This window comes from Lissotriton helveticus, chromosome 7 (genome assembly GCF_964261635.1).
Source record: "Lissotriton helveticus chromosome 7, aLisHel1.1, whole genome shotgun sequence".
NCBI classification, from domain to species: Eukaryota; Metazoa; Chordata; class Amphibia; order Caudata; family Salamandridae; genus Lissotriton; species Lissotriton helveticus.
In genome coordinates this window covers 414,118,683-414,146,223 of record NC_136068.1, presented here as the reverse complement: position 1 = coordinate 414,146,223, position 27,541 = coordinate 414,118,683, and the positions used below count along the sequence as shown (strand labels likewise).

At 44.2% G+C, this 27,541-nt stretch overlaps 2 protein-coding genes across 9 annotated transcripts in view; one reads left to right on the top strand and one right to left on the bottom strand.

Annotated features, from left to right (window-relative positions):
* Positions 1–26,583, bottom strand: part of LOC144767004 (uncharacterized) — a 268,113-nt gene extending 241,530 nt beyond the window's left edge. Inside the window, exons 1-2 of the mRNA XM_078650663.1 lie at positions 25,399–26,583; positions 20,731–20,804 (exon numbers count right to left, since the gene is read on the bottom strand). Of these exons, the coding sequence (XP_078506789.1) occupies positions 20,731–20,804; positions 25,399–25,622 (298 nt within the window). The 5' untranslated portion in view covers positions 25,623–26,583. The remainder of the gene's footprint in view (positions 1–20,730; positions 20,805–25,398) is intronic.
* The window catches only part of LOC144768536 (uncharacterized), a 1,350,740-nt gene that overhangs the window by 471,003 nt on the left and 852,196 nt on the right, over positions 1–27,541 (top strand). The window lies entirely within an intron of this gene.

The window sequence follows — 27,541 nt, the reverse complement described above, 5'->3', positions numbered from 1 at the left end:
ACTACTCACTACTCTGCACTCACTACTCTGCACTCACTACTCTGCACTCACTACTCTGCACTCACTACTCTGCACTCTGCACTCACTACTCTGCACTCACTACTCTGCACTCACGACTCACTACTCACTACTCTGCACTCACTACTCTGCACTCACTACTCTGCACTCACTACTCTGCACTCACTACTCTGCACTCACTACTCTGCACTCACTACTCTGCACTCTGCACTCTCTACTCTGCACTCTGCACTCACCACTCTGCACTCACTACTCTGCACTCTGCACTCACTACTCTGCACTCACTACTCTGCACTCTGCACTCACTACTCTGCACTCACTACTCTGCACTCACTACTCTGCACTCTGCACTCACTACTCTGCACTCACTACTCTGCACTCACTACTCTTCACTCACTACTTTGCACTCACACTTGCACTCACTACTCTGCACTCAGACTTGCACTCACTACTCTGCACTCACACTCTGCACTCACTACTCTGCACTCACTACTCACTACTCTGCACTCACTACTCTGCACTCACTACTCTGCACTCACTACTCTGCACTCACTACTCTGCACTCTGCACTCACTACTCTGCACTCACTACTCTGCACTCACACTTGCATTCACTACTCTGCACTCACACTCTGCACTCACTACTCTGCACTCACTACTCACTACTCTGCACTCACTACTCTGCACTCACTACTCTGCGCTCTGCACTCACTACTCTGCACTCACTACTCTGCACTCACTACTTCACACTCTGCGCTCTGCACTCACTACTCTGCACTCACTACTCTGCACTCACTACTCTGCACACTCACTCTGCACTCAGCACTCACAACTCTGCACTCTGCACTCACACTATGCACACTCACTCTGCACTCACTACTTCACACTCTGCGCACTCTGCACTCACTACTCACTACTCTGCACACCCACTCTGCACTCTGCACTCACAACTCTGCACTCACTACTCTGCACTGACTACTCTGCACTCTGCACTCACTACTCTGCACTCACTACTCTGCACTCTGCACTCACTACTCTGCACTCACTACTCTGCACTCACTACTCTGCACTCACACTTGCACTCACTACTCTGCACTCACACTTGCACTCACTACTCTGCACTCACTACTCTGCACTCACTACTCTGCACTCACACTCTGCACTCACTACTCTGCACTCACTACTCACTACTCTGCACTCACTACTCTGCACTCACTACTCTGCACTCACTACTCACTACTCTGCACTCTGCACTCACTACTCTGCACTCACTACTCTGCACTCACTACTCTGCACTTACTACTTACTACTCTGCATTCACTACTCTGCACTCACACTCTACACTCACTACTCTGCACTCACTACTCACTACTCTGCACTCTGCACTCACTACTCTGCACTCACTACTCACTACTCTGCACTCTGCACTCACTACTCTGCACTCACTACTCTGCACTCACTACTTCACACTCTGCGCTCTGCACTCTCTACTCTGCACTCTGCACTCACTACTCAGCACTCACTACTCTGCACACTCACTCTGCACTCTGCACTCACAACTCTGCACTCACACTATGCACACTCACTCTGCACTCACTACTTCACACTCTGCGCACTCTGCACTCACTACTCACTACTCTGCTCACTCACTCTGCACTCACAACTCTGCACTCTGCACTCACACTATGCACACTCACTCTGCACTTACTACTCTGCAATCTGCACTCACTACTCTGCACTCACTACTCTGCACTCTGCACTCACTACTCTGCACTCACTACTCTGCACTCTGCACTCACTACTCTGCACTCTGCACTCACTACTCTGCACTCACTACTCTGCACACTCACTCTGCACTCTGCACTCACTCTGCACTCACTACTTCACTCTCTGTGCACTCTGCACTCACCTTCTGCCTCACAGAGGGATGAAGTGAGCGCCGTTCTACTGGGCAGACCTGGGGTCGGGTGTGAGGGGCGCGCACGTCGCCAGGGGCGTGCACACGTGCACAGCAGTGCGCAGCCCCTGCCTGAGAGGACGAGGAGCCCCCGTCCGGGTTAGAAGTAGAAGTAAACACAAGCTGAGAATCAATGGGTGCGAAACAGCGTGGTGGGCGCGCACGAGACGCAGCGTGGGCGTGCACATCAGCTGAAGATCGCCGGAGAAGACACCGAGTCTGCCTGCTGCCGTGACTGACCCGCTGCGGAGGGAAAGAGCCCGGTGAGTGGGGGTAGTGGGGGGCGGCAGAGAGGGAGTGGGCAGAGAGGGAGGGTGTGTGTGTGTGTGCGTGTGTGTGCGTGCGTGTGTCTGTCTGTCTGTCTATGTGTGTCTGGCGCGTGCCTGCCTGCCTGCCTGCCTGTGTGTGTGCGCGTCCACAGACCCTGGTAGGCTCGTGCACCGCTCTGTCCTCCCTTGAGAGCAAACTTGGCTGCAATAGGTCTCGGTCGAGACCTAAAAAGCACTAGCCTAATACCTTAAGCATAAATAAATATACATAGCGTGAGCATTATAGCCCCGACTTAAAAATTACTGATGACACAGGATGAACCTTATGTCATTTTGAGTGTTTAAAATAGTTCACAATTCATTTACACTACTAACTCGACTTTCAGAATGCTTCTCAGTACTTCCTGTGTCGTTAAAACCTCTTCAAAGGAACCAACTGCTCTTTGGAAAGGAAATCATAGATCTACAAAGTACTTGCTGCAGCAACACTGTACCACAATTGCTTAGTATAGATGCAGTGGGCCATATGGGAAGTTATAAGCAGGCATTTAAGATAGTTGTCACGTCTCCAGACTATGTGAGAATTCATGGGCTGTGTGGGAAATGTACTTTGTTGATAGAGAGTTTTTATATAGTACATTCTACACCCACTCAAAGCCTCCGTCTAGACGTTGGTGAGACCTCCCACCAAACATCTTGATGTAGCATGAGTGATCAAGATTCTCTTCCAGGGGATCCTCATCAATAGTCATAAGCATTAGAATATTCCCGCCCATGCGCGGGACCCCGGAAACAATATATTATATGTGCCCCACATATATTATAGACATATATATAAATATATATATATATAAAAATAAGCAATTGCAGCCAAATAAACAATAGAGCTGGAATATGCAGTGAAGAATTTCCACAATACAGTGAATTCTGTATTAGAAACATGAGAAACAACACCAATGCTTGTTTAGAAACTGTTTTAATGTACAGAAAACAGCAGAAATTCTCATAACACACTGTAAGCATACACAGCTCCCAGGCTGCATTGCAAAATCCCAGTCTAAAAAGACTGAAAAGCTAACCTGTAGCTGAATGCACTAAAACTGACGCTGTGCCTTTAAGGCACCTCTGCCCCTAGCTTCCCATCATGCCTCAGGGGTTACAGTTAGGTCAGTTGTTCTTTCCGGCTCCTTCAGGAAGGACCCTGGATACACAGCTCCACACTTTTCTGCCTTTTTCAGTCAGAAAGCCTTCTAAAGAACAATTTTTTTGATTTACTTTGACTTTTCACATCATAGTCAAGTAAATAACTGCTTAGCAGTCAATTTTTTGTGAGGTTTTTCCTTTTAGGATGCCCTCACTTTTTGATGATTGCCCTTCTTGTGGCCACAAGAAGGCAAAAACAGACTCTCATGAGGTCTGTATTTTATGCTTGCCAGAGGATCATGATCCTAAAGACTGTTCTCATTGTAAAAAGCTGTCTGACAGAACACTTAAAGACAGAGAGAGGAACAGACTCTATAGTCTGGCCCAGAAATCCATGAGAGGAAGATCTGTGGAGAGAAAGAGTTCAAAGAGACCCAGAACTCCCTCCAAAGGCAAGTCAGAACGTCCATCAACCTCAGCACCGGGCTCGGCGCTGAAAAAACGACATCTGATGGACAGTTCAAGAGAAAAAGCTCCGTCGGCGTCGAGATCGGCGTCGATGAGGAAATCGTCGTCGAAAAGAGGTTCGCCGTCGTCGAGTAAAGCTCCGCCGTCGTCAACTAGGCGACGATCGGCGTCGAGAGAAGCCACGAGATCGCCGTCGACGAGAGGTTCGGCTTCAAGACATGAGTCAACTCCGCCGCCGTCAACCAGGCGACGGTCGGCGTCGAGAGACAGATCACACTCGCCGTCGTCTCGACGTCGACAGGCTTCGAAGAGTGTAACACCTCCGTCGACGTCTCCACGGAGGCGCTCGGCGTCGAGGAGCAAGAGCCCCCTCGGACGATCGTCGTCGAGGAAGGGATCATCTAAGGCACGTCGGCGCTCGTCGTCGAGGATGTCCGATCCTCCGCCGTCGCCACATGCCAGGTCGATGACATCTCCGTCGCCGACAGATCAACGTCGGCCGACGTCGAGAGCTCCGTCGACGGCAGGACTAGACCGTTCGACGTCGAGACCTCCGTCGACGGCAGGACTAGGCCGTTCGACGTCGAGACCTCCGTCGACGGCAGGACAACGCCGTTCGACGTCGAGACCTCCGTCGACGGCAGGACAACGCCGTTCGACGTCGAGACCTCCGTCGACGGCAGGACAACGCCGTTCGACGTCGAGGGACCACAGATCATCGTCGAGGCATTCAACGCCGAAAGTTATCGCCCCGTCGACGCCACAGAGGCGTTCGACGTCGAGGGAAAGGCTTTTGAGACGTCCTCCAACACCGGTGAGACGGAGATCACCTTCAGTGCCTTCGACAGTCCTGGTGACACAATCTGCTTCACTCCATTCCTCCTCAAGTGCCTCGGGGTCAACCGGGTCATCTTCAAGGAGTAGGAGTCCGGTTCAGAAGAATCCCCATCGGGGTTACACTTCACGTATAAGACTTTCGCCAAGATGGTACGCTCCTTTGAGTAATTGGAAGGATTCTAAGGCACCAGAGAGACTTCAAAGGTACTTGAGTCCAATCCACAGGTCTCCTCTTCAGCAAGCAGAAGAGACAGAGCGATCACGCTCACGAGAGAGAAGAGTGGACAGGTCACATGCCCCTAGGGTCTCCCGATCACCAAGGAGGGAGCAACCCAAATCTCGAACACCGAGAAAGGAGGTACGAGATGTGAGATCGAGATCTCCAATACATCAGAGGGTATCACGTTCTCCTCGAAGGGAGGAACGACCTAGGAGATCTCCGGTGAGGAAGGAGCATTCTCACCACAGGAGAAGAAGAACTCCTTCATCCTCTCCTCCAGCTTCGCCTAGATCTTCTAAAGGGGACTACTCTCCGACGCTGGCAGACAGCCCTCGCTCAAGAGCTTCCCCTCTGGACGACGTCAACACGTATTTGGACGTTTTGCAAAGGGGTGCTTACAAGCTGAATATAGAAATGACCACTCCAGAGGTGTCCACTACTGTGATTTTTGAGACTCTTCATCACAAATCATATGCACGGCCGTTGCTTCCATTAGTCCCAGGAATAATGGACCCAATCAAAGAGGTTTTCCTCACGCCAGCAACGATCAGAGCAGTTCCGGCACGTATCCAGAAAAAATATAGGCCGGCTGACTCAGATCCTATCTTCGTTAAAGGTGAGCCTGCAGCGGACTCAGTTATTGTAGCCTCAGCTAGGAAGAATCACACGGTCGCTCCTTCTTCGTCAGTTCCTCCTGACAAAGACAGCAAGACGCAAGATTCTTGGGGACGCAAGGTGTGCAACACAGCAGCTTCATCCCTAAAAGTCTCTAGTGCATCAGCCCTTCTGGGAAGGTACGATAGAGCCCTATGGGACTCCATGGAACGATTCAAAGAGAAATTGCCCAAGGAGGACCAGAAGGACTTTGAGGAGACCGTGACGGAGGGCTGTTTGGTGGCAAACCAAATGATTAGTTCATCAGCAGATAACGCCCTTCTAGCTGGACATAACTACTCACATGGAGTATGTGCGAGGAGATCCTCTTGGCTGCGTTTAACTGGGCTCAAGCCAGATGCCCAGCAGCGCATACTCAATCTGCCTTTTTCCGGATCTTCACTCTTCGGGGAGCATGCCGATCAGGAAATGGCCCGGATGAAGACCGAGTTAGACACAGTAAAGGCAGTAGGTCTGGAGAAACAGAAAGCACCGTTCAAACGACGCTTCAAGACCAACAAGAACCGGGGAGGCCAACAGAGGGTTCAAACCCCTCAATGGTCTCAAAACAAGCCGCAAGGAAAGCCACAATACAGAGGAGGAAGGTCAAGCAGAGGTAGAGGCGGACATAATCAATCCTCTACCACACCTAGAGGAGGCAAGGCCTGAGCAGTGGCTTCCTCTGTCGCCGTTACCCACTCCAGTGGGAGGAAGTGCTGCACAACATCTGGCAGAGTGGGTCAGCATCACGAAAGATCGGTGGGTGCTGAATATACTGCGCAATGGATATGCGCTACGTTTCAGGAAGAAACCACAACCGGCTCCTCCAAAAAAGTCTCGCTCGTACCATCTGGAGCTCCTCAAAAAGGAGGTGAGCGTCCTCTTAAAGAAAAACGCAATCGAAGTGGTACCTCTCTCCCAAAGGGGGAAAGGAGTGTACTCAAGATATTTCCTTGTTCCCAAAAAGGACCAAGAAGGCAAATTCAGACCAATTTTGGATCTTCGACTCCTCAACAAAGTGGTGGTCAAAGAGAAGTTTCGCATGTTGGCACTCCATCAAATATGTCCTCATCTACAGATCGGAGATTGGATGTGTTCGGTGGATTTACAAGACGCGTACTTCCACATTCCTATTACACCAGGTCATCGAAAGTACTTGAGGTTCCTGGTAGGGTCCAGGCATTACCAGTTCAAAGTGCTCCCTTTCGGACTCAAATCCGCACCAAGGGTCTTCACCAAGTGCATGGCAGTGGTAGCGGCGTGTCTACACAAAAAAGGTCTCTTTGTGTACCTATATCTAGACGACTGGCTCCTGAAGAGTCCGTCTCCTCGGCAAGCCACCAAAGACTGTCACCTGTGTCTCCAACAGCTACACAGGCTCGGCCTCCATGTAAACTCAGAAAAATCGATCCTGCAGCCCACACAAACTATCCACTATCTGGGAGCAGTTCTAGACACAAAGTTAGGAAGAGCGTTTCCTTCGCAAGAGAGACTTTCTTCCATGGGACAAAAATGCAAAAAGTTACTTCAGATTCCTCGTCCAAAGGTGCGAGACGTAGCGTCTCTGTTGGGCTCCATGGCGTCCTGCATCTTCCTAATACCGAACGCCAGGTTGAGAATGCGGCCTCTTCAAGAGTCGGTGGAGGATCAGTGGGACCAAGCGTCTGGAGATTGGGAGGATCGAATCATCCTGTCTCAAGCAGCGCTGACCTCAATACAGTGGTGGACTCGCCCTCGGAATGTCCTGCAGGGAGTCCCTTTTCAGCAACCTCTGCCTTCTGTGTCTGTGGTAACGGACGCATCTCTAGAAGGCTGGGGTGCTCACATGGGTCATCTTCAGATTCAGGGTCGATGGTCGACCAACCTTCAGACATACCACATCAACATGCTGGAACTTCGAGCGGTTCATCTGGCGCTCAAGGCGTTCCTTCCAGCAATAACAACGGACAAAGTCCTGGTTCAGACGGACAACACTACAACTATGTTCTATCTGAACAAGCAGGGAGGAACTCGATCTCGCCCTCTGTCTCTGGAAGCCCAGGCGATCTGGCACTGGCTTCTGGCTCGGGGACTGTCGGTGGTGGCAGTACACCTTCCAGGCGAGTTAAACACAAAAGCAGACGCACTCAGCAGGCACTTCGAAGATCAGCCAGACTGGGTGCTAAACGACGAAGTGGTCGAAGAACTCTTCCGTTGCTGGGGTCGTCCAGACATAGACTTATTTGCGGACGACGAAAACGCCAAATGCCACGCCTTCGCGTCCAGGTTCCACCGGCCAGGGACGCAAGGGAACGCTCTCCTGCTGGAGTGGACAGGAATGTTCGCGTATGCTTTTCCCCCTCTGGCACTGATTCCGAAGGTGGTGGCCAAGCTCATCAGATCGAGCATGGACATGATCCTAATTGCTCCGGATTGGCCGCGACAATGGTGGTATCCAGATCTGTTACATCTGTCGCGGTGTCCACACAGACGGCTGCCGTGCAAGCCAGACCTGCTGAGCAAAATGGACGGGAGGATCCTGCATCCCAACCTCCAGTCGCTGAACCTGACTGCATGGCTCCTGAGGTCTTGCAATATGGACACTTAAATCTGCCTCCGGAATGTATGAATATTTTAAGAGAGGCGAAGAGACCTTCCACAAGGACGTCTTATGCGTTCAAGTGGAAAAGATTTTTCATTTGGTGTAAGGACCATGGCTTTGATCCCACCAAAGGGCAAGAAGAGGTAGTCCTACCATACCTCCTATACTTAGCGACATCAGGGTTGAAATACGCTTCTATTAGGGTTCATCTATCTGCCATAGTAGCGTACAGAAAATCACCTACACAAACATCGTTTTTTCAGGTCCCGGTGGTGAAAGATTTCCTTCAGGGATTAAAGAAGGTCTATCCCCCTGTGAGAAATCCTTCTCCTCCCTGGGAGTTGAACCTGGTTCTCTCCAGACTGATGTCTACACCGTTTGAGCCTATACACAAGGCCTCCTTGCAGCATCTCACTTGGAAGGCGGCCTTCTTGGTGGCAATAACCTCTGCGCGCAGGGTTAGCGAGATTCAAGCACTCTGCACCAAGGAACCTTACACTGTGTTTCACCACAACAGAGTAGTAATGAGGGCTCACCCTTCTTTTCTTCCAAAAGTGGTATCGGATTTTCATATAAATCAAACGATTACCCTTCCTTCGTTCTTTCCTAATCCATCGACCCCAGCTGAGAGGTCGTTGCACTCGTTAGATCTTAAACGGGTGCTAAAGCTTTACCTAGAAAGAACAAAGGACACCAGAAAGACAGACCAACTCTTTGTCAATTATGGTGCAATGAGGTCCGGGTTTGCAGCAGCCAAAAGATCCATCTCCAGATGGATTGTCTCTTGTATCAAACTAGCATACCAGCTGGCTGGCAAACCTTTGTTGCAATCACCCAAAGCTCATTCCACTAGAGGGAAAGCAGCCACAATAGCTTTTTTGCATGACATTCCTATGTCAGAAATATGCAAGGCTGCGACATGGAAATCAGTCCATACCTTTACAAGGCATTATTGCCTAGAGTCTGATTCCAGAGCGGATTCTCAAGTAGGGCAAGCCTCCTTGAGAAACCTATTTGGGTAGAAAAAGGCCTATTTTTGGGCCTACGGATACAAATGTTATCTGTTGATTCCTTTGCCCGCAGGGATGAGGTGAGGCTCGCTACTCTATTCTAATGCTTATGACTATTGATGAGGATCCCCTGGAAGAGAAGGATTAGTTACTTACCTGTAATCCTAGTTCTCTTCCAGGGGTATCCTCATCAAAGTCATAAGCAACCCTCCCGCCTCCCCGGGCAAAGGACTTTGTTTATTTAATAGGAGATGTTTTTTAACCTGTTATTACCATGGTTTGGTTTTCAGTCTCCGAAAAGAACAACTGACCTAACTGTAACCCCTGAGGCATGATGGGAAGCTAGGGGCAGAGGTGCCTTAAAGGCACAGCGTCAGTTTTAGTGCATTCAGCTACAGGTTAGCTTTTCAGTCTTTTTAGACTGGGATTTTGCAATGCAGCCTGGGAGCTGTATATGCTTACAGTGTGTTATGAGAATTTCTGCTGTTTTCTGTACATTAAAACAGTTTCTAAACAAGCATTGGTGTTGTTTCTCATGTTTCTAATACAGAATTCACTGTATTGTGGAAATTCTTCACTGCATATTCCAGCTCTATTGTTTATTTGGCTGCAATTGCTTATTTTTATATATATATATATTTATATATATGTCTATAATATATGTGGGGCACATATAATATATTGTTTCCGGGGTCCCGCGCATGGGCGGGAATATTCTAATGCTTATGACTTTGATGAGGATACCCCTGGAAGAGAACTAGGATTACAGGTAAGTAACTAATCCATCCTGCCTATTGGTTGATGAAAGAACTAACAAATTGCCTGGATAAGGTCAGCCCATCCTCCCTCTCTTATGTAACCACCCTCATAAAGTATTTGAGTAAGAAAGGCAGACTGACAAACTGGTACTGAAATGACAGAACACCAAGGCGTGGAAACCTCTCATCGAATTTGAATGTGTTGGTAGGCATTCTGTAGGTCCAGAGATGCCAAGAATTCCCATGAGGGCACCATTATTAAGATCATTTGTAATACGTCCTTCTTAAAATCGATACTGAGAATGAAGCAGTTTAGATCCTTGAAATCTATGATAAGTTAAAAACGGACATATTGTTTTTAAAACAGGAACAACATGGCAAAAAGTCTTTAGTCTGGAATATAGAAACGCGGAACAGAACAGTATTTTGTTCCCTTTTTGATGAGGTTTAAAATTCAGCATTTTGAGCTAGACTCGGGTCAGACTTTGAAGAACTGAGAAATTATTTTTCCAACTCGAAGAGGAGAAGCATCTGTCTTCTGTGTATAGTCATAACCTGAGAGTATTGGAGATAGAAGAGCCGGAAAGAGGTTTTTAAAATCCTTTTGGTGTTATTGTTTGTTTAGATAGTGACATTTAAAAAAGAAGAGAGAACATCTGGAACACATGTGTAAGTGACAGAATTGTCAAAATATAGGATTAGAATTAGATTTTTCAAGCACTGGTAGATGTGTCCGGTCCTTAAAAGCTTCCGACATAAGTCCCTGGAGCTGATGTTCATCATATTGAACAGTCATAGATAGCTTTTGAAAATCCAAGAAGGTCATGGAAGTGAGGTAAGAACCTGAGAACGTCAAATTTGGCAATATCTTTGCATTTCGTCTTGATTAGCCTTTGATTAGTTGTTGAATGGGAAGGAAGTAGCTGGATCTTTTGGAACTGACGAAAATGACTACACTGGTGCTGGTTACAGGCTCTCCTTCTGGAAAACTCAGTTTCTCCCTTCGGAATCCAACCATTTCACCCAAATCTGTTATGTGGAAGTAATTTGCCAGAGGAGTTTTTGGTGATAGAATCCTCATGCTCTGAAGCTAAAGAAGATGAATAAGAAGGGTAGACGTCTCGCCATCCTTTGATGAATGTGTTCAAAGTCAGAAAATTACAACAGTATCTCCTTTATTAGTGCTTTAATATTGACCTCACACATGCCTTCAGCCAAGACAGTAACAGCACCAACTCAAGCTCAAGTTTGTGACACTGTAAACCATAAACCCTTGCATCAGTCAAAAAAGAAGCCTTCACTTTTGAGAATGCTTGCCCATGAACTTCAAATTCCCAGTATTCACAAAAAAAGGAGTGTAACATTCTGTTTCTTAAATAGGAGAAAGAAGTCTATGCTGTGGAGTGTCCTTGGAATGTCATTGACCAGGTGTTCCACCAGTGATGCTCCAAGGGCACCTAGGTTACTGGGTGAAATGCTGTGGGGTCACCTCATTGCCAATGTTAAGTTATCATTCTGGACAGCAAATGTGCTCAAGACCTTTATTCCACCAACAGAGACACAGTCTTATGCTTCCTCCTATTCTAACAGCTGTCCCACTCTCCCCACAACATTCCACCCAGTTGCCTAGGTGCCCTTGGAGCATCACTGGTGGAACACCTGGTCAGTGACATTCCAAGGTCAAGCTGCAGCAGTCTGAGACAAAAAACTCAAGGACCTAAAAAACAGCCCCAGAGTGGGGGAAAAGTTCAACAGACTGTCTAATAAAAACAAGAAAAAAAATTAAAACAACGATATAGAAGAAAATGCGTTTTCTGACCTTTCCTTTTTCTCTCTTTTATTTATTGTACTGATTTTAAAAGAAACCTTACATTTTAAAAACAATATTGGCAACTTTCCTTATTCCCTAACGAAAGTGTAGCACAGGAAAAGACACCTAACTGGACAGGAACGCCTTGCACCTTTTCTAAGGGACACCCCAGGCACAGCAACAGCATAGCAAAGAAAATCCTGCACCAGAAGCCAGATATCGGGCCCATAACTTCCTAAATTGAAGGTGAAAATGAATACAATAAAACTAGGAAGAGAAATCTTCCCACCCTGACGTTTTCTCACCTCGCTTCTCTTGCCAAACCTGCTGCTGGAAATGGAATTAGAGGGCCATCCTGTAGTGGACCGCTCAGTTGCACATTGAGAACAAGGGAGCTGGTGATATGAAGTTGCAGTGCAGGGCCCAATAGCAACACATCCCTAGCGCTAGTTAGGGGGAAAAGTCAAGACGCCTGCAATGTCTTACCCGCCAGGTGAAGCACGAGAACGTAGCACGGACGACTCCTGCAGCACGCTCAGCCTCCATGAGGAGGAGAGGAGTCTGGGAATAGAAACAAACAAGGGATAATACCCATCTTCAAACGTCGACAGGCACATGACAGGAGCTGTCTAGGGACTTTTTTTTCCTTCCATGGTTCCTCTCTGAAAGGAGGAGTTTAAAAAAAATGTAAACAAATAATACTTCAGATGCCAGTCTCCGAGAAACTATGCCCTCAAGTACTAAAGAAGGGAAGCCCCTAAGAAGTAGCTCCGGAAGGTAAAGGTCAACAAGTGGGAATATGTTCGATAAAATAGGTATTTCTACACAGCTCTCTACTTCTACATATCCTGGCTAACTCTTCATAGCTATTGATACCAACAACTACCCAATGCATTGTCAACACCAGTGTATGGAGATTGCGACAACCCCTCCGGCTCTGCTGCAGACCCGGCTCTCTTAAACTAACGTTCCCTCCTCAGCTTTCACACAACATTAAACACATGGTTGTTGACAAGCAACAGGTAGATGGTTGATTTTGTGCAGTTTCTACTTAGGTTGGACTGGGTGACACTTAGCACAAAGAGACTTATCGAATCAATGAATTTTAATTTCAATAGCGCACAAATACCCGAGGGTGTCTCGGGGTTAAGAATCCAAGACAAACTGAGCGGGGAGCTTGAGGGGTTAAAATGGTGAAACAAACAGCTTAGATTTCAGAATGAAATAACCCTCGACATATATCTTTCTAATGGTAATGATAACAAATATATATGTGGAAAGGCCACGATGACCCAGAAGAGTAGCTTGGGTCTGAACAACAAATATTGAAAGCTCTGCAAATCAAGAAAAGGGTGAAAGGCTGATTTTAACCGCCAGGATTAGAACCTGTGACCATGACATGAAACACAGATCCATGCAGTGGATGAAATAATCCACTGAGCCTCCAGACAAGGGTGTTTAATAATATTAATAATCAGATATAACACTAATAATATTATTACCAACAATGATAATAAAAATAATACCAGCTGCTGCCACCAATTAATATGATGTCCCGAAACGCATCTTCTCTTTGTAGAATCCAGCGTATAGAAGTGTTCAGAATCATATTGTGTATTCCACGGTAAATTAAAAGAATCATGCAAATGATTACGCAATGGCAGTCGTTCACATTACTTAAGGCGAAATAAGCACATCCTCTCTGGTGATGAAACCCTGTTTCCAGGTGGCCCTACTTTTGAAAGGTAGTGGCATCCATGTGTTTAAATCATGTGTGACAGGCCAGCAGGGGCGCCGCCTACCTACTAATAATACAATAAAACACGTGTCTGCTGCCTTCGTATTGATAGTTGAAGGCCACTGAGCTATTTTTCACGCTCATGTTTTGTTTTGCAGTGTGCAGTCACGTCTTGCAAAGCACAGACAAAACATTCACATTCTGCAGACTTCTGGTAGAATAAGATACAGCCCTGTCTGTTCCAGCGAACTCCAGAATAAATGTTTATTGTAAGTGCCTCCAGGCTGTTGTTTCGATCTATAAATAACTATGAAAATCAGCGCAGTCTTATTTCTTCCTGTTGCTCTTTCATCTCCTCTAGTGATTTGTAATTGCAGATGAAACATATTCACGACTTTTATGGATTCAGTGCTTAAGTGTGGAATAGATGACCTGAAACCACTTCAATTACAAGCAAGCGCCTCGCGCTGAAAGTAAAAAAAAAAAACAAGACGTGCGGCCAAGTGGTGCGCGCGCGAGGGTCAAAAGCAGACAAGACGTGCGGCCGGCCGAGTGGTGCACTTAATGACCCCTGAAAGACAGATGGCGGCTACGCGTGTGCACGCTCACGTGAATGCAAGCGCTAGGCCTGCCAAAGTGTGGGGTAGCACTGTGAAAACTCACCTACTAAATATCTCAGGGCAGCGCATGCGCTTGCTCAGCGAGACCTAAACATGTTCGGGTCCAACCAAAAAAAACGTCAGCCCAGGTTTTTTTCCACACATCACAGTAAATGAAAATCGTGTCGCCCTCACTTTCCTGTAATAAATAATGTATTGCCCGATATCACCTTTTTTCGGTTGATTGTGTTATCAAACTTTTACAAATTAAGAAAAGAGGCTCAGTAACTGTCACTACTTTAGCACACAGTAACGCTGTCCTTGTTGCTTGAGCTGCACGCAAAAGTTATTTTGGGCATTAATAGATACAGCCACGTAGAACGACAACAGGGGGACCATTGTACAAGAATGCTTGTTTAAGGGGCCTCTTCGAAGACACTTCGAGTTAGAACGGTAACTGGCAACCGCAGCAAGCGCCATAAGCCCATCCTCCCTGGCAGGTCTGACACAAGCCTAGGAAATATGGTGTTAGCGGCATATTGTGCCTCAGACAATACACGTTCAGAGCATTCATGGCTGCTTAAATGAAACAAATAACTCCCGGTGTCAGCTTGAATTGTAAATAGGAGAAGCATGACTCATTAACCGTGTAAAATGACCTTAGATGTAGGGCAAGTGTGTTTAAGCACATGCTGCAGACATCAAATGATCTTCAGAGTGCAGAGCAAGCCGACTGACTGTGCATGAATGGCCAGTGTTATTAAAAGTGACACAGATTGATTACCCAGACAGCAAAAACGGGCCAATAATGACAGCACAGAGTTATAGGGCTTTCCTATTGACTTACGATACAGCCAGTTCAGCTGAGTCCAGCCCGCAGCTTAATGTAATTCACAGGCTCGGTGAAGTATCTTCATTAATGAAATCCAAGGATTTAAAGTGGTTTTCAAGATGAAGTTTAATGTAGGAATATAGGATCCCATCCATATGCAAAACAACCAAGCATCACAGGGGTGTGGAATTTATTAAAATATCTACTTGTCCATGGGGCAAGTTGCTTCATAAATCTACTTGTCCTGTTACAAAATCCACTTGTCCCTTTGGTGCCATGTGGTTCGGCGACGAATTATGGCAGCAATATCATTATATAAGAGCTCTTATATAGCCTCTCTGATTATGCCAGGGCTCATACCATAGTAGCTTTTGAATACTAGCAATCCCTTTATGTTGCCACGTTTCTGCAGATCTACTTACTGGGACTGAAGGCAGTGGTAAGCAATAGTTCCAGGGTTGGAATGCCCTTTAAGTCTGTGCAAATCTACTAAGGGTGTTTTTAAGGGTTTTCAAAAACTCTTCTCTAATCGTTTCCCATACTGAGAAATGTTTGCTCATGATAAACTGCAGTTCACAAATATTTTCCACGAGTACATTTCTTGCCCTACTTCTATAAATTCTTGTAAATTCACGAAAGCCATATAGCTGCACTTAATGCAAGGACATATACCCAGGGTGCACTTTTAAGACTTTCTTTAATAATAGGGCCCCTAATTTGGTCTGGCGTGAACCACAAGCTTTTGTGTTTGTTAAAATTCTCTCTCCCTCTCTCTGTATCGGCTGGCTTCACTGTGAGTGACGGCATTAAGCTCTTTCACAAGGAGTATATTGGCACACAAAGTAGTTTTGCTCAGTGGCAGTAACTAATGTGGCAGTGTGTGCTTTTTTTAGACCATTTTTTTAAACTTTTGCCAATGTTTGTTATAATGGTGAGGGCCCGTCTGCTCTCACATCAAGAAGGCTTTACAAAAACCATGCCAAAACAAGTCACGTATTGGCAAAACTAAAAAGCTGGCCACTAATTTCAGACCTACTGGCTTTGCCAGTGCTTGTTTATTTTTATGTTTCTCATTATCTTATTGAAACTGATTACACTAATTTTCCAATATGAACATTTTTGCGAAATACTAGCATGCATCAACACATTTTACTAAATGATGCTGCAAAGAAACGGTACCTGAAATTTCACAGTAGTTTAGCAAAAACATTTTTTTCCTACTTTCATTTTTTTTGGGAACATTTTATATTGAAAGCAAAGAGTCATTAATCTTGCTCTCAAGCTTCTGAAAATATTTGCATCTAATCAGAGAGCATTCTGGGAGCATTATGCATAGCCTCATATTGCTAAACTTTGAAACCGTGAGTACACATTTTTATACTGTAACCACTGTCAGTAGTGCAGTCAGACCTTACATTTACTTAGAGCGCTCACCCTAATAATAACTGTTTTCAATAAATGAACCATAAATACAGTTTGAACAGCATTAACATAGGCACACAAATAATAACTTCAGGCGGTGCCCTTCCCTGGCCCTTAATGTGCTACTGCAAACTGGTAGCCAAAGGGTTTGTGCTGCAGGGGGTTGGGCCTACCTGTCCCAAGGACAAAATACACATTAAAACTTGTTGCCCTTGACCCCAAACAATATGTCCTGGGCGTCGGGCTATAGGAATTCCACATCCCTGCATCAACTGACTAACATCAGAATTTTCATATATCAGCATACTGGATGACATACTTAATATTCTAAAAAGATACTTAAAGATACAGTGCTAAATATCACACATCTCCTTCCCTCCAAAAATACAAAAATTAAAAATTAAAAATAGGACATAAAGAATACAATGCCCAACTATACAAAATCAGAAAGGTAACTAGGCCTTTTTGACACTCTCGTAGAAGACCTAATGATCCTAGAATCAATTTTATTTTTATTTTTGACCAATGCATTTCCCTTTTCCTTGATGATAACATTCTCATAATTTTGCAATTTCTTCCTAATAATCACCACTCTATTTAAATTCCATATGCGATGGTCTTGTGTCTGAACAGCATTGTTAAAAACTTTTATTACTTTGATTGGCTTCATGAACTTTGTTTCTGAACTTCCCACAATGCCAGGACGTTTGATCATCACCACGTCTCCAACACACACCACAGTTTTCTTGACACTTTTTTTAGCATCAAAATAAACCTTTCTGCGTTCAGCTTTATCCTCCTCATTCTTTATAACTTCTTCTTTGTTACCCACGCATTCTTTACCCTTCAACACTTCATACTTATTAACCCAGAAAGGTTCGACAGATGTGTTAGGAATTCTCCCACGAAATAACAAGAATGGAGTCTTCCCTGTTGTAGTATGAGGTGTATATCGGTACTCTTCCACCTTGGCCAAAACACTTTTTTTCCAATCTAATGGCATGTTCTTAGCCAAACTAATTGTGTCCTTAATCACTTTGTTGAATCTCTCAACCATACCGTTGGCCTCTGGGTGGTAAAGAGAACAAGTCTTATGAGTAATACCTTTACAAGATAAATAATGTTCCATTTCCTTATAAACACATTGAACGCCGTTGTCAGACAAAATAGTTCCAGGAAAACCTTCTTTAGAAAATAACTCATTCAAACATTGAATGATTTTACTAGAATCTATACCTGACAAAAAAAACACTTCTGGCCATCTTGAATACATATCAATGACCACTAATACAAACACTTGTGAATCTCTATGTTGTATAGGACCCACTAAATCCAATGCTATGTCCTGCCAAGGACCATTAGGTCGCCTTCTTAAAATCATAGGTTGTGTACGTGTACAATAAGATTTATCACTTATGTTGCAATGAACACAATCTCTGATCACACGTTCAACCATTTTGTCCATACCTGGCCACCAATATGACATGCGAAGCCTCTACTTACTTTTAGATAAACCTGAATGAGCAACATGTACTAAATCAACTAATTCTTTCCTGAGACTTGATGGAGGAATTAACCTTGTCCCGCGAGATAACAAATCATTATCAACAGATAATTCATTCCGTATCACCCAAAAATGCTTAGTCAAAGAAGAACCATCTTTATTTTTGTTCCAACCATTTTTCATTAAAGACATGACTTCACACAATATATCATCTTTTCCCAATTCTTCAGACCATTTCCTTTCAGATATGAAGTCATAATCAACCATACAAACCAACTCTTCATCTAGCTCAGAATAATCATCTTCAAATTGTTCACTAGAAACTAGACGTGAAAGAACATCCGCTACTCCATTATCAACACCCGGAATGTTCTGAATCCCAAAATTGTACTCTTGTAGGCCAATTACCCATTTTGTTATCCTCCCAGAAACAAGATCCAAACCTTTCTTACTAAAGATTTCAACTAGGGGTTTATGATCTGTGTGGACATCAAAATCTAAACCCCAAAGAAACTTTTTTAGCTTTTTCACCGCCCAGAAAACAGCCAATGCTTCTCTCTCTACAACGGAATAACGAGTTTCAGCATCTCTCAAACTCCTAGACAGAAACATTATAGTTTGCATGCCATTCGGACTATTTTGTTTTAACACTGCACCTAACCCCTTTTCGCTAGCGTCAGTAAGTAATATGGACTTATGGTTAGGGTTAAAACATTTTAACGAAGGAGCACGATTTAACTTTTGTTTGATTTCATTGAATTCATCCTCACATAGATCTGACCATTGAAATTCTACTCCTTTCCTTAACAAGCACCTCATATTAACAGTTAAATTGGCAAACCCCTTGACAAATTTTGCATAATATTCAATCATGCCTAAAAACTTCATGAGTTCAGCTTTGTTCTCAGGAGCAATCATATTGTTTATGGTATCAATCAATTCAGCTCTCGGTCTTACCCCATCACCAGAAATATTATGTCCTAAGTAATTTATAGAATCAGATCTGAATTTACACTTACTCGCCTTAACAGTAAGATTGTGTTTACTGAATCTTTCTAAAACCATATTTAATCTTAAATCATGATCTGATTCATTCTTTGCAAAAATTAACACATCATCCTGATATATACAAACACCAGGAACATCTTTTAGGACTCTTTCCATTACTCGCTGAAATACTGAGGAAGCAGAAACCAAACCAAATGGCATCCTCTTTAAACCTATACGTGCCAAAAGGTGTGATGAAAGACGTATAATCTCTGCAAGACTCCTCTAATTCAATCTGGTGATATGCAGAGGTGAGATCTATTGTACTGAACACCTTAGCATTTTCTAGCAATACTAACAACTCTGCAATGTTTGGAAGGGGATACCTGTCGACAACCACACATTTATTAAGTTGCCTCAGGTCAATGCATAAGCGCAAATCGCCATTCGGCTTTCGCGCTGCGACGACCGGAGCCATCCATTCACAACCTTCTATTTCCTCAATTATCTCATTTTCAATAAGCTTTTCAATTTCTTTTTTCATCTCTTCTTTTACTGCTAATGGAACACTACGGACTTTACAACTCACAGGAATGGCATCATTCTTTAACCGTATCTTGTGTTGGTATCCCTTAAGACAACCTAAACTTTCCTTAAACACATTTGGAAACATTTTTTTTTTTTTTACTTCACATGCAAACTTGTCATCAATTGATTTATTTTCAATTATATTTTCCTTCTCTTTTGCAATACTAAGAATTTTATCTCTCAATTGTATACAAGGATTGGCATTAGGGTCCAAATATACACCTAGATCACCTTGGTGTATCCAGCTAATAATGCTGTCCCCCTTCTTTGAGACATACACTTTGCCAGATATAAGTCTAGACTTGTACTCTATAAGACCAATAAAATAACCATGTAATTGTATAGGTTTCTCCCCATATGCCAGTGGAATGATGTCAGGTTTTAAGAGAGAGACTTTACCCTTTAGCTTGCTATTGAAAAACTCATTAGAGATGATTGTGATTCTGGCACCAGAGTCAAATAATACTTTGGTTTTTTCACCATCAACTAATATTTCATTAACAGGATTGGGTCTTTTTCGTGATGAGTTATCCCCATTCCCAAGTTTGAACCAATTCAACATCACAATCAGATCCCGAAGAAGCTTTCTCAAAAATTTCAACTTCTTTTACTTTGGATCTACTCTTTGTTTTACACAATGCAGTGATATGTCCTTTCAACTTACACTTAGAACAGGTTTGTTTGAGAGCTGGACACTTTTTGTCATTTGCAAGATGACCTGGCTTACCACATCTGAAACATTTAAACTCAGTTCCAGTCTTTTTAGAATCTGACTTGACAGTATCCTTAATATATTTATCATTTTTACTCTTTACTACTTGAACCTTGTTATCCTTCTCTGTACTGTTTTTAATTATAGCTACACATTTAAGAGAATGCTCAATACGCTTAGCAACAGCTAAGACCTCTTCAAGTGGAGGCTCATCCTTTAACCATTTTTCAATTCCACAACCAAACATAAATTGATCGCGAATGCGTTCATCAATGGGAACTCCAAATTTGCATGAAGATGCAAGCTTCCTTAAACGAGTTATGTAAGTTTCAATGGTCTCTTCATCATTTTGCATACATTTTGTAAACTGGTATCTTTCAAGAATAGTACTAACCTTGGGAAGAAAATGTAAATCTAATTTTCTTATGCTAATCTCATACTCATTTAAGCCATTTGCTTCTGAAGAAGGCAAATCGGGTAAATCATCAAAAATATCTTGGCCTTCTGATCCTAAACAGTGGAGTAATAGAGAACATTTCCTTTCAGCACTGAGAGAAGGCCCACATACTTTAGCATATCGTTCAAAAACCACCTTCCATTTTTTCCATTTGATTGGAGGCTCACCTGGACTGGATAAGAAAAATGGGGCTGCTGTAACATTTTGCATTATGATATTTCTTAGACACAATTTATGCACCCTAAAATGGAATAAAAGACAGGTTAGAAAAATAACATGAAAATCTTTTGATTTGTTTTTACAAACAATTGTCCTTGTTTTCAGAAAAATGCAGGAAGTGAAACAACCAAATAAAACCCACTTCTGTAAAGTCACTGAAAACCAATAGGAACCTTTCTCATATCACTCCTGAGAATTTTTGACTGAAGCATTTCTGGCGTAGTCATGAAGATACTTCATGACTACGCCAGTGAAGTATCTTCATTAATGAAATCCAAGGATTTAAAGTGGTTTTCAAGATGAAGTTTAATGTAGGAATATAGGATCCCATCCATATGCAAGACAACCAAGCATCAACTGACTAACATCAGAATTTTCATATATCAGCATACTGGATGACATACTAAATGACATACATAATATTCTAAAAAGATACTTAAAGATACAGTGCTAAATATCACACTCGGACTGCGCAAAAATGCTAATACAATGCATATACTTAATATCTTCGACTATTTTGACGCTCATGGTCTAGCAAGGCATAAAGAGACAGGGATACTTGAGGACACATGGATGTTCAGCAAATACCAGAAGCAGACAGCCTAATGCGCAGCATAAACTTTTGAAACTATGTGACACCACAACAGTCGTTATACCGATTCCGCTAATCATTGTGACATAGGGAAGTCATTGTAATAGGTCCACTGATACGCTAAGTGCAGATCATAAAGACAATTAATAGAAGGTTGTTGTAATCTTGCCTTCCTTTTCCCTCTTTCTTTTGGTACGTTTTTTTTTTTGCAGAGTTTTATATAGCGCGAACTAGACCCGAACCGAATCAGGTATCAGAGCGCTTTACATAGCACCAGTTACGTTACATGAGGACACACTTTATTTTTTAGGCACGGGGAGATTAAGTGATTTGCCCAGAATCACAGGAGGTTTTTGGCGTCGTTACCGAGACTCGAAACCAGAATCCCCAGGTCCGAGGTCGAGCGCCTTAGCCGTTAGGCCAACCCCTCTCCCTTCCGCCATCTTTTTCCCCCTCTCCTTTTGGTATGTTCTGCCAGAGCTTGCCTTAGAATGTTGGCATCCCTCTGGCAGTCTTGGAGAGTGGGTGACAGAATAAAGTCTTCACTTACTTACATCTGCCTCAGAGTTGCTTCTTTTCAACACTGGCAATGAGGATGGCGCAGGGGGCCCTGCTGTCACCTCCCCTTTCAGTACTCTCTCCATTTTCTTCAAGTTCGTGTTCTCCATACTATCCATTGTGTTGTGTGAGGGGTCCGGTAGCAGGAGACGCTAGGTGCAAAACGGGTGGCAGGCGTTGCGGGCGGTGTGCCATTGTCGCTCCCCCCCCCCTCCCGAGACCCATGGGGTGTGGATTTTGTGCATTACAAACAGTACAGGGACCTCAAATTGAAGGTTTCCCATCACTTTTGTTTGGTTTTTGCTCTTTATTTTATACACTTGTTTTTAACTTTCACGTCCTCTGGGAAGGGTGGGCCTTAGCGCGCCCATACCGCCGAGGTACACCACCTGACGGTCCTGATGAAAGCCCAGTAAATGACACATAGACGGGCAGAAACATGTTGACCCCACTTTAAGTGGAAACAACCGAGTCATTAACTGGTAAGCGGCACCCCGCTCCGCTGTGACATCGAGCAGCTGTATTATTGTGTCAAATCGTCAGCCCCTGGTGTCTTCCCTCAGGTACCTGACGGAGGCTTCTTCCTCGATTGGAGTTCCGGTGCTCAAGCCTCTCACGCCCTGGTAGTGAATCAAGTCAGAGGCGTGCCCAACGGCCCAGCCGCAATTACGGAGATCTTCTGTGAGACGCTCTGACGCTCCAGTTTCCTCAGGGCCGCCTTTGAGCGTTCTCCTCTTCGAGTTCCTGTCAAGCTGTGTCGACATTCGGCGCTCCAGTTTCCTCAGGGCCGCTTTTGAGCATTCTCCTCCTCAAAATTCTGTTGTGTTGGCATTAATTGTCACCCAGCGGCTGTCTTCGTAGAGTCTACTTTCTTCTAATTCTTCAGTTTACTACTCAAGTAAGACTGTTCAATTTACTATTTTTGCCGATCCACTTCACCAGGATTGCCTTTCCATTAGTCTCTGTGCTGCCTTCCTTTTTGAGTAACTCCGCGGTGGCAAGCATATTCTTTGGAAAGTGCTAGGAATATTCCCTCACCTTACGTGTGCCTTGTGCGTTGTCCACGGTGTGATACGCACACCTTCCCTACTCCCCTTATCAACCCATTTATTTTTTACAAGACCATCCACCATGTGTACATTTTTTCTCACCTGTGTGTCACTGCGTTCTTCATGGTGATACACACACCAATTAATTTCTATTCTCACACTACAGAATACTCTCCTGCGTATCTTTCTGTTCCCTATGGTGACACACACACCACTCATCTTCAGGACAATTTATCTGGCGGTGTGTCTTTAATATGGTCCCACATTAAAACCAGGTTTAAAGTTGACTTCATATACTCTCAGGAGTCACTGATTGAATTTTGTACTAGCTAGATCCTTGTTACTCCCAGTACACCCTGTACTTTATCAACTAGTTGCGCTTATACGCTGTTACAGTGAATTGTTACATAGTGTGCATTTCTCCCTTGTTATTCTGTGTACCTATGTTCATCCATTTTGGACGGAGTTTCTACCTATGCTATTTATGTAACAGTAATTTTCTGCATTTGTGGGTATCTATTTTACATAAGGGTGCAATTTTATAGTTTGTGAGAATTTCTTTCCAGTGAGAATCACAAATGTATCTTCTCCTTATCATCCATCACATTAGGGGGAAGCACCGGTCCTGTGTTACATCCTCCATGGCTGCGTCATCCATGAGCCAACCGCCCTCCTTTTTAAATGAAATTGGAGATCCAGAAATCCATTGGAAGGATTGGAATAATTTGTTTGATTCTTACCTTATTGCCATGGGGGGGGGAGTTTTCTGCTGTCCGCAAACAACATGTCCTGCTACACAACCTAGGTGTTCAGGGTAGGAAACTTTACGATACCCTACCCGATCCTGAGTTAGAGGATGATGAGGTTGATATGGATGTATTTAAAATCACTCTTTTGAAATTAGAAACTCACTTCGGTGACAAGGTGAACGTAGTCCTAGAGCGGCACAAGTTTTTTACTCGAGTTCAGGGCAAACAAGAGTCGGTCACTAATTATATAGCTGCACTCAGGGGCCTAACTCAATTCTGTGAGTTTGGCGAGCTAAATGACTCCCTCATCAGGGATCAGTTGGTAAGGTGTACTCACAACGCCCGTATTAAAGAAAAACTTCTTTCCAAAAACCCTTCTTTAAAAGAAGCTATTAGTATGGCACAATCTATTGAACACACTCCTAAGTGTATTTTGGAAATGAACCCACCCAAAGAAGCAGTCTGTAGTGTAATTAATACAAAGAGTACTTTTGATGACAACAATGATTATGAAATTCTTAAGATCAGGCCCAGAGAAGTTAAGGCTGAAAAACCTGTTAGCGTAACTGAAGGGTTAAAATGTTTCAGGTGCGGCAGCAGCAACCATCTTGCGAACAATGTTCATTGTACTGCCCGCAATTCTACATGTATGAAGTGCAATAAGAAGGGCCATTTCTCAAGAGTGTGCAGAGAGGGGGAGAATAATCTGGTAAAAATGGTTTGCAGCGGAGAAGAACACTCTCCTAAGTACATATTTCAAGTGAAAAATGCTGGGGAAAGTACATCAATGATTGATCCCATACAACATAAGTATCCTGAATGTACCATTTTCTTGAACAAAAAACCCTTGGTTGTTTATGCTGACTCATGTTCTCCATTTACTTTGATTAATCAAAATGATATGAATGACCTATTTGGTATTCCTAATCTTAATGTGTTAGAACCTGACATATCTCCTATAAGTTATGCGAATGAACCAATACACCTGGTGGGCATGGTAGAGATGTGTATTGATTTCAGGGAAAGATCTACTATTGGTAATGTCTATATTGTAAAAGAAGGGTCAAACCTGTTAGGTTGGCACCATCAAAGAGAGTTAGGGATCATGCTTGACCCTAATAATAAAGATCTAGTCTGCCTGAGAAAAAATACTCCAGATCAAGTTTTTGCCTTAACAGAGAAGGAACGCAGAAATTGTTCTAATGAGGGAGAAAATGTAAGCATGTCCGGAAACCTAGACATAGTACCAAGTATCCCGTGGACTAAACTTGCTTCAGAAGTAATTGGTCCTTCAGGTCAGTTAGAAACAAGAAAGAAATTCATGTTCTTGCTCATCGACTACACGTCCAAGTGGATCAAGCACGAGCAACTAGCGCCCTCATTTAAAAGATTCATTCACTAGTGAAGGTGTACCTGAAAACTTAGTCACGGGAAAAAATGTAATGTTCTCTTCTTTTGAAATGGAAAAGTTCATGGAAAATTTTGGAATCAAACACAAAGGAACTGATGTTTGTCCTTCTATAACCAATGAGCTCATTGCCAACTCTGTTCAGATAATTATCAAACACATGCTATTTGCTCTTGACAACAATCTGGATGTGGACACAACTATAAGAGATGGTATTTGGACCTATCACACATCTCCCATTGAAGGAATGAAAATCTCACCTTTTTCCTCCATCAGAGGGAGAGATCCAAGGGTTTACAACAATCCGCATAGTACCACTCCATGTTAGTTTCCAGTCAATATCGGTGGCAGATGTTGTTGCTAATGTTTTGCGTTGGCTATAGGAAATGTTATATTGTGTTGCATGATGTTCCTCACCCTTTGCATGTATTACTTCTGGGGGGGATGTCTCCTCTTTCTTCCTTCCTGCTGTTCCTTTTGGCATACTTCACCGCTCGTTAAATTGTTATTTCTGTAGGTTGGCTGTTTTATGCTCACACATTTCTATTATTTCTTTTATGTTGGCCGAAGGGAGATATGTTGTAATCTTGCCTTCCTTTTCCCTCTTTCTTTTGGTACGTTCCGCCATCTTTTTCCCCCTCCCCTTTTGGTATGTTCTGCCAGAGCTTGCCTTAGAATGTTGGCATCCCTCTAGCAGTCTTGGAGAGTGGGTGACAGAATAAAGTCTTCACTTACACACATCTGCCTCAGAGTTGCTTCTTTTCAAGAAAGGTACAGTACTAATGGTGCCTTGAAACGTTGTTTGGAATGAAACACATTCGTAGGTCTTGCGCTTAGGGTCTGGGAATGGGACCATCCCTATCTGCGGTCCAAGCTCTGGATAACAATGCGGAAGCCAGCTGCGGCGCGGGCTCGCCTTGACGTTGTGGAATGTGTGCACTGTTGACCAATGCCGCCGCTATGAGACTGAGGCGTGTACCCCCGCATACAGCGGTGGGCCGCCTCACACCGCGAGCCACATTTCATCTGCTACTGACGTGCCCCCTCCCCCTCTGCAACCGTGAGCTAACGTCTCCATCTTAAGGCGAGCAGGGTAAAAACGGGAGGACCTTAGACTGAGTGAGGTCATGAGCGCTTTACCTCACCTCCGCCATTGCACTCAAAGAAGTGCCAGCTGCGTAACCGCTTCTGATGCCCGGAGGGGTAAACACCAGCGAGACCACATAACACGGTCATGCGTCTCCTGCTGAATCCTTTGGCGCGTCCGGGCTGGCTATGGGTGGGGGCCCCCACTTCTGTGGCAGCAGCCGCGAGTCGCCAGAACCGCGCCCTCCCCCCTTTGCATAAATTCACAACTCCGGCATTGAGAACGCGGGCGTGCCTACCGCGGCGGAACCTACTAGCCATACACTGCATTTAATACCGCTTCTATGTGGTGTGAAGGCGCTTTTAACGAATGAAAGTTGAACCTGATTACTAAACTATACACTAATACTAAACTAAACGCGACGCCTAGGCCCCCTCAAACCTCCTGTGCCACACTGCACACCGCCGACCGGAAACCTCGCTCCTTGTCAACAACGCACCTCTGCAGCTTGCCGGAGGTCTGAGGGGACAAAGAGGCGGAATACTCCAGGGCGCAGCCTTAAATAACTCATCCAGGAATTCCTCTGCACCCTAATGACATCACCAGCCCTCCTCATTGATTCCACCCCCTTCTTAGCCTGGAGGAGGCTCAGTATTGTGGCGCAACTAAGGGCGCCCTCCTCTTGACGCGGGGAGGGTGGGCACCAGTTCATTTCCATGGTAAAAGTTCTCTGGGACTTCTTTCAGTCATGGCGTCCAAGAGGGCACTGCTTTTCCTGGCCTCGGGGGAAGTAGGAGATCTCATGCATGCGCTCTCCTCCGCAGCAGATATTTATCTTCCCTCAAGAAGCACCGAATAACTGTACTGGGTGGCTCTCCATTTGACCGAAGCCATTTGTTGTTGGTTTGCTTTGCAGCTTCTGTTGGTTGTTGTGGCTGCATGATGTAGTGCCGTGTTTATTCACTCGTGCCTCCGCTATGTGTAGTCCACACAGCTCATGAACTCTATATATTTATTTCGGTTGGTCAAAGAAAGTAAGTAGAACGCTTAAAAAGCAAAGAATTACTTCTTCACTCACATTGCACCTGACCCCATTTTAAGTATGCAAATGATACTATGATCTTTTACATGTGTACATGCCATTCTCCACTGCCTTAAGGAAGAATTACGTATTTCAAATAGGAATCATGAATGTTATATTTTTAAAACATACATTTCTTAACAGAAATACTTTTCAGACTTCTGTACTGAAAATGGGAAATGTGCATCTCGATTCGTTCTGTAAATAAATATAGAGTGGGAACCAGTTGTATGAC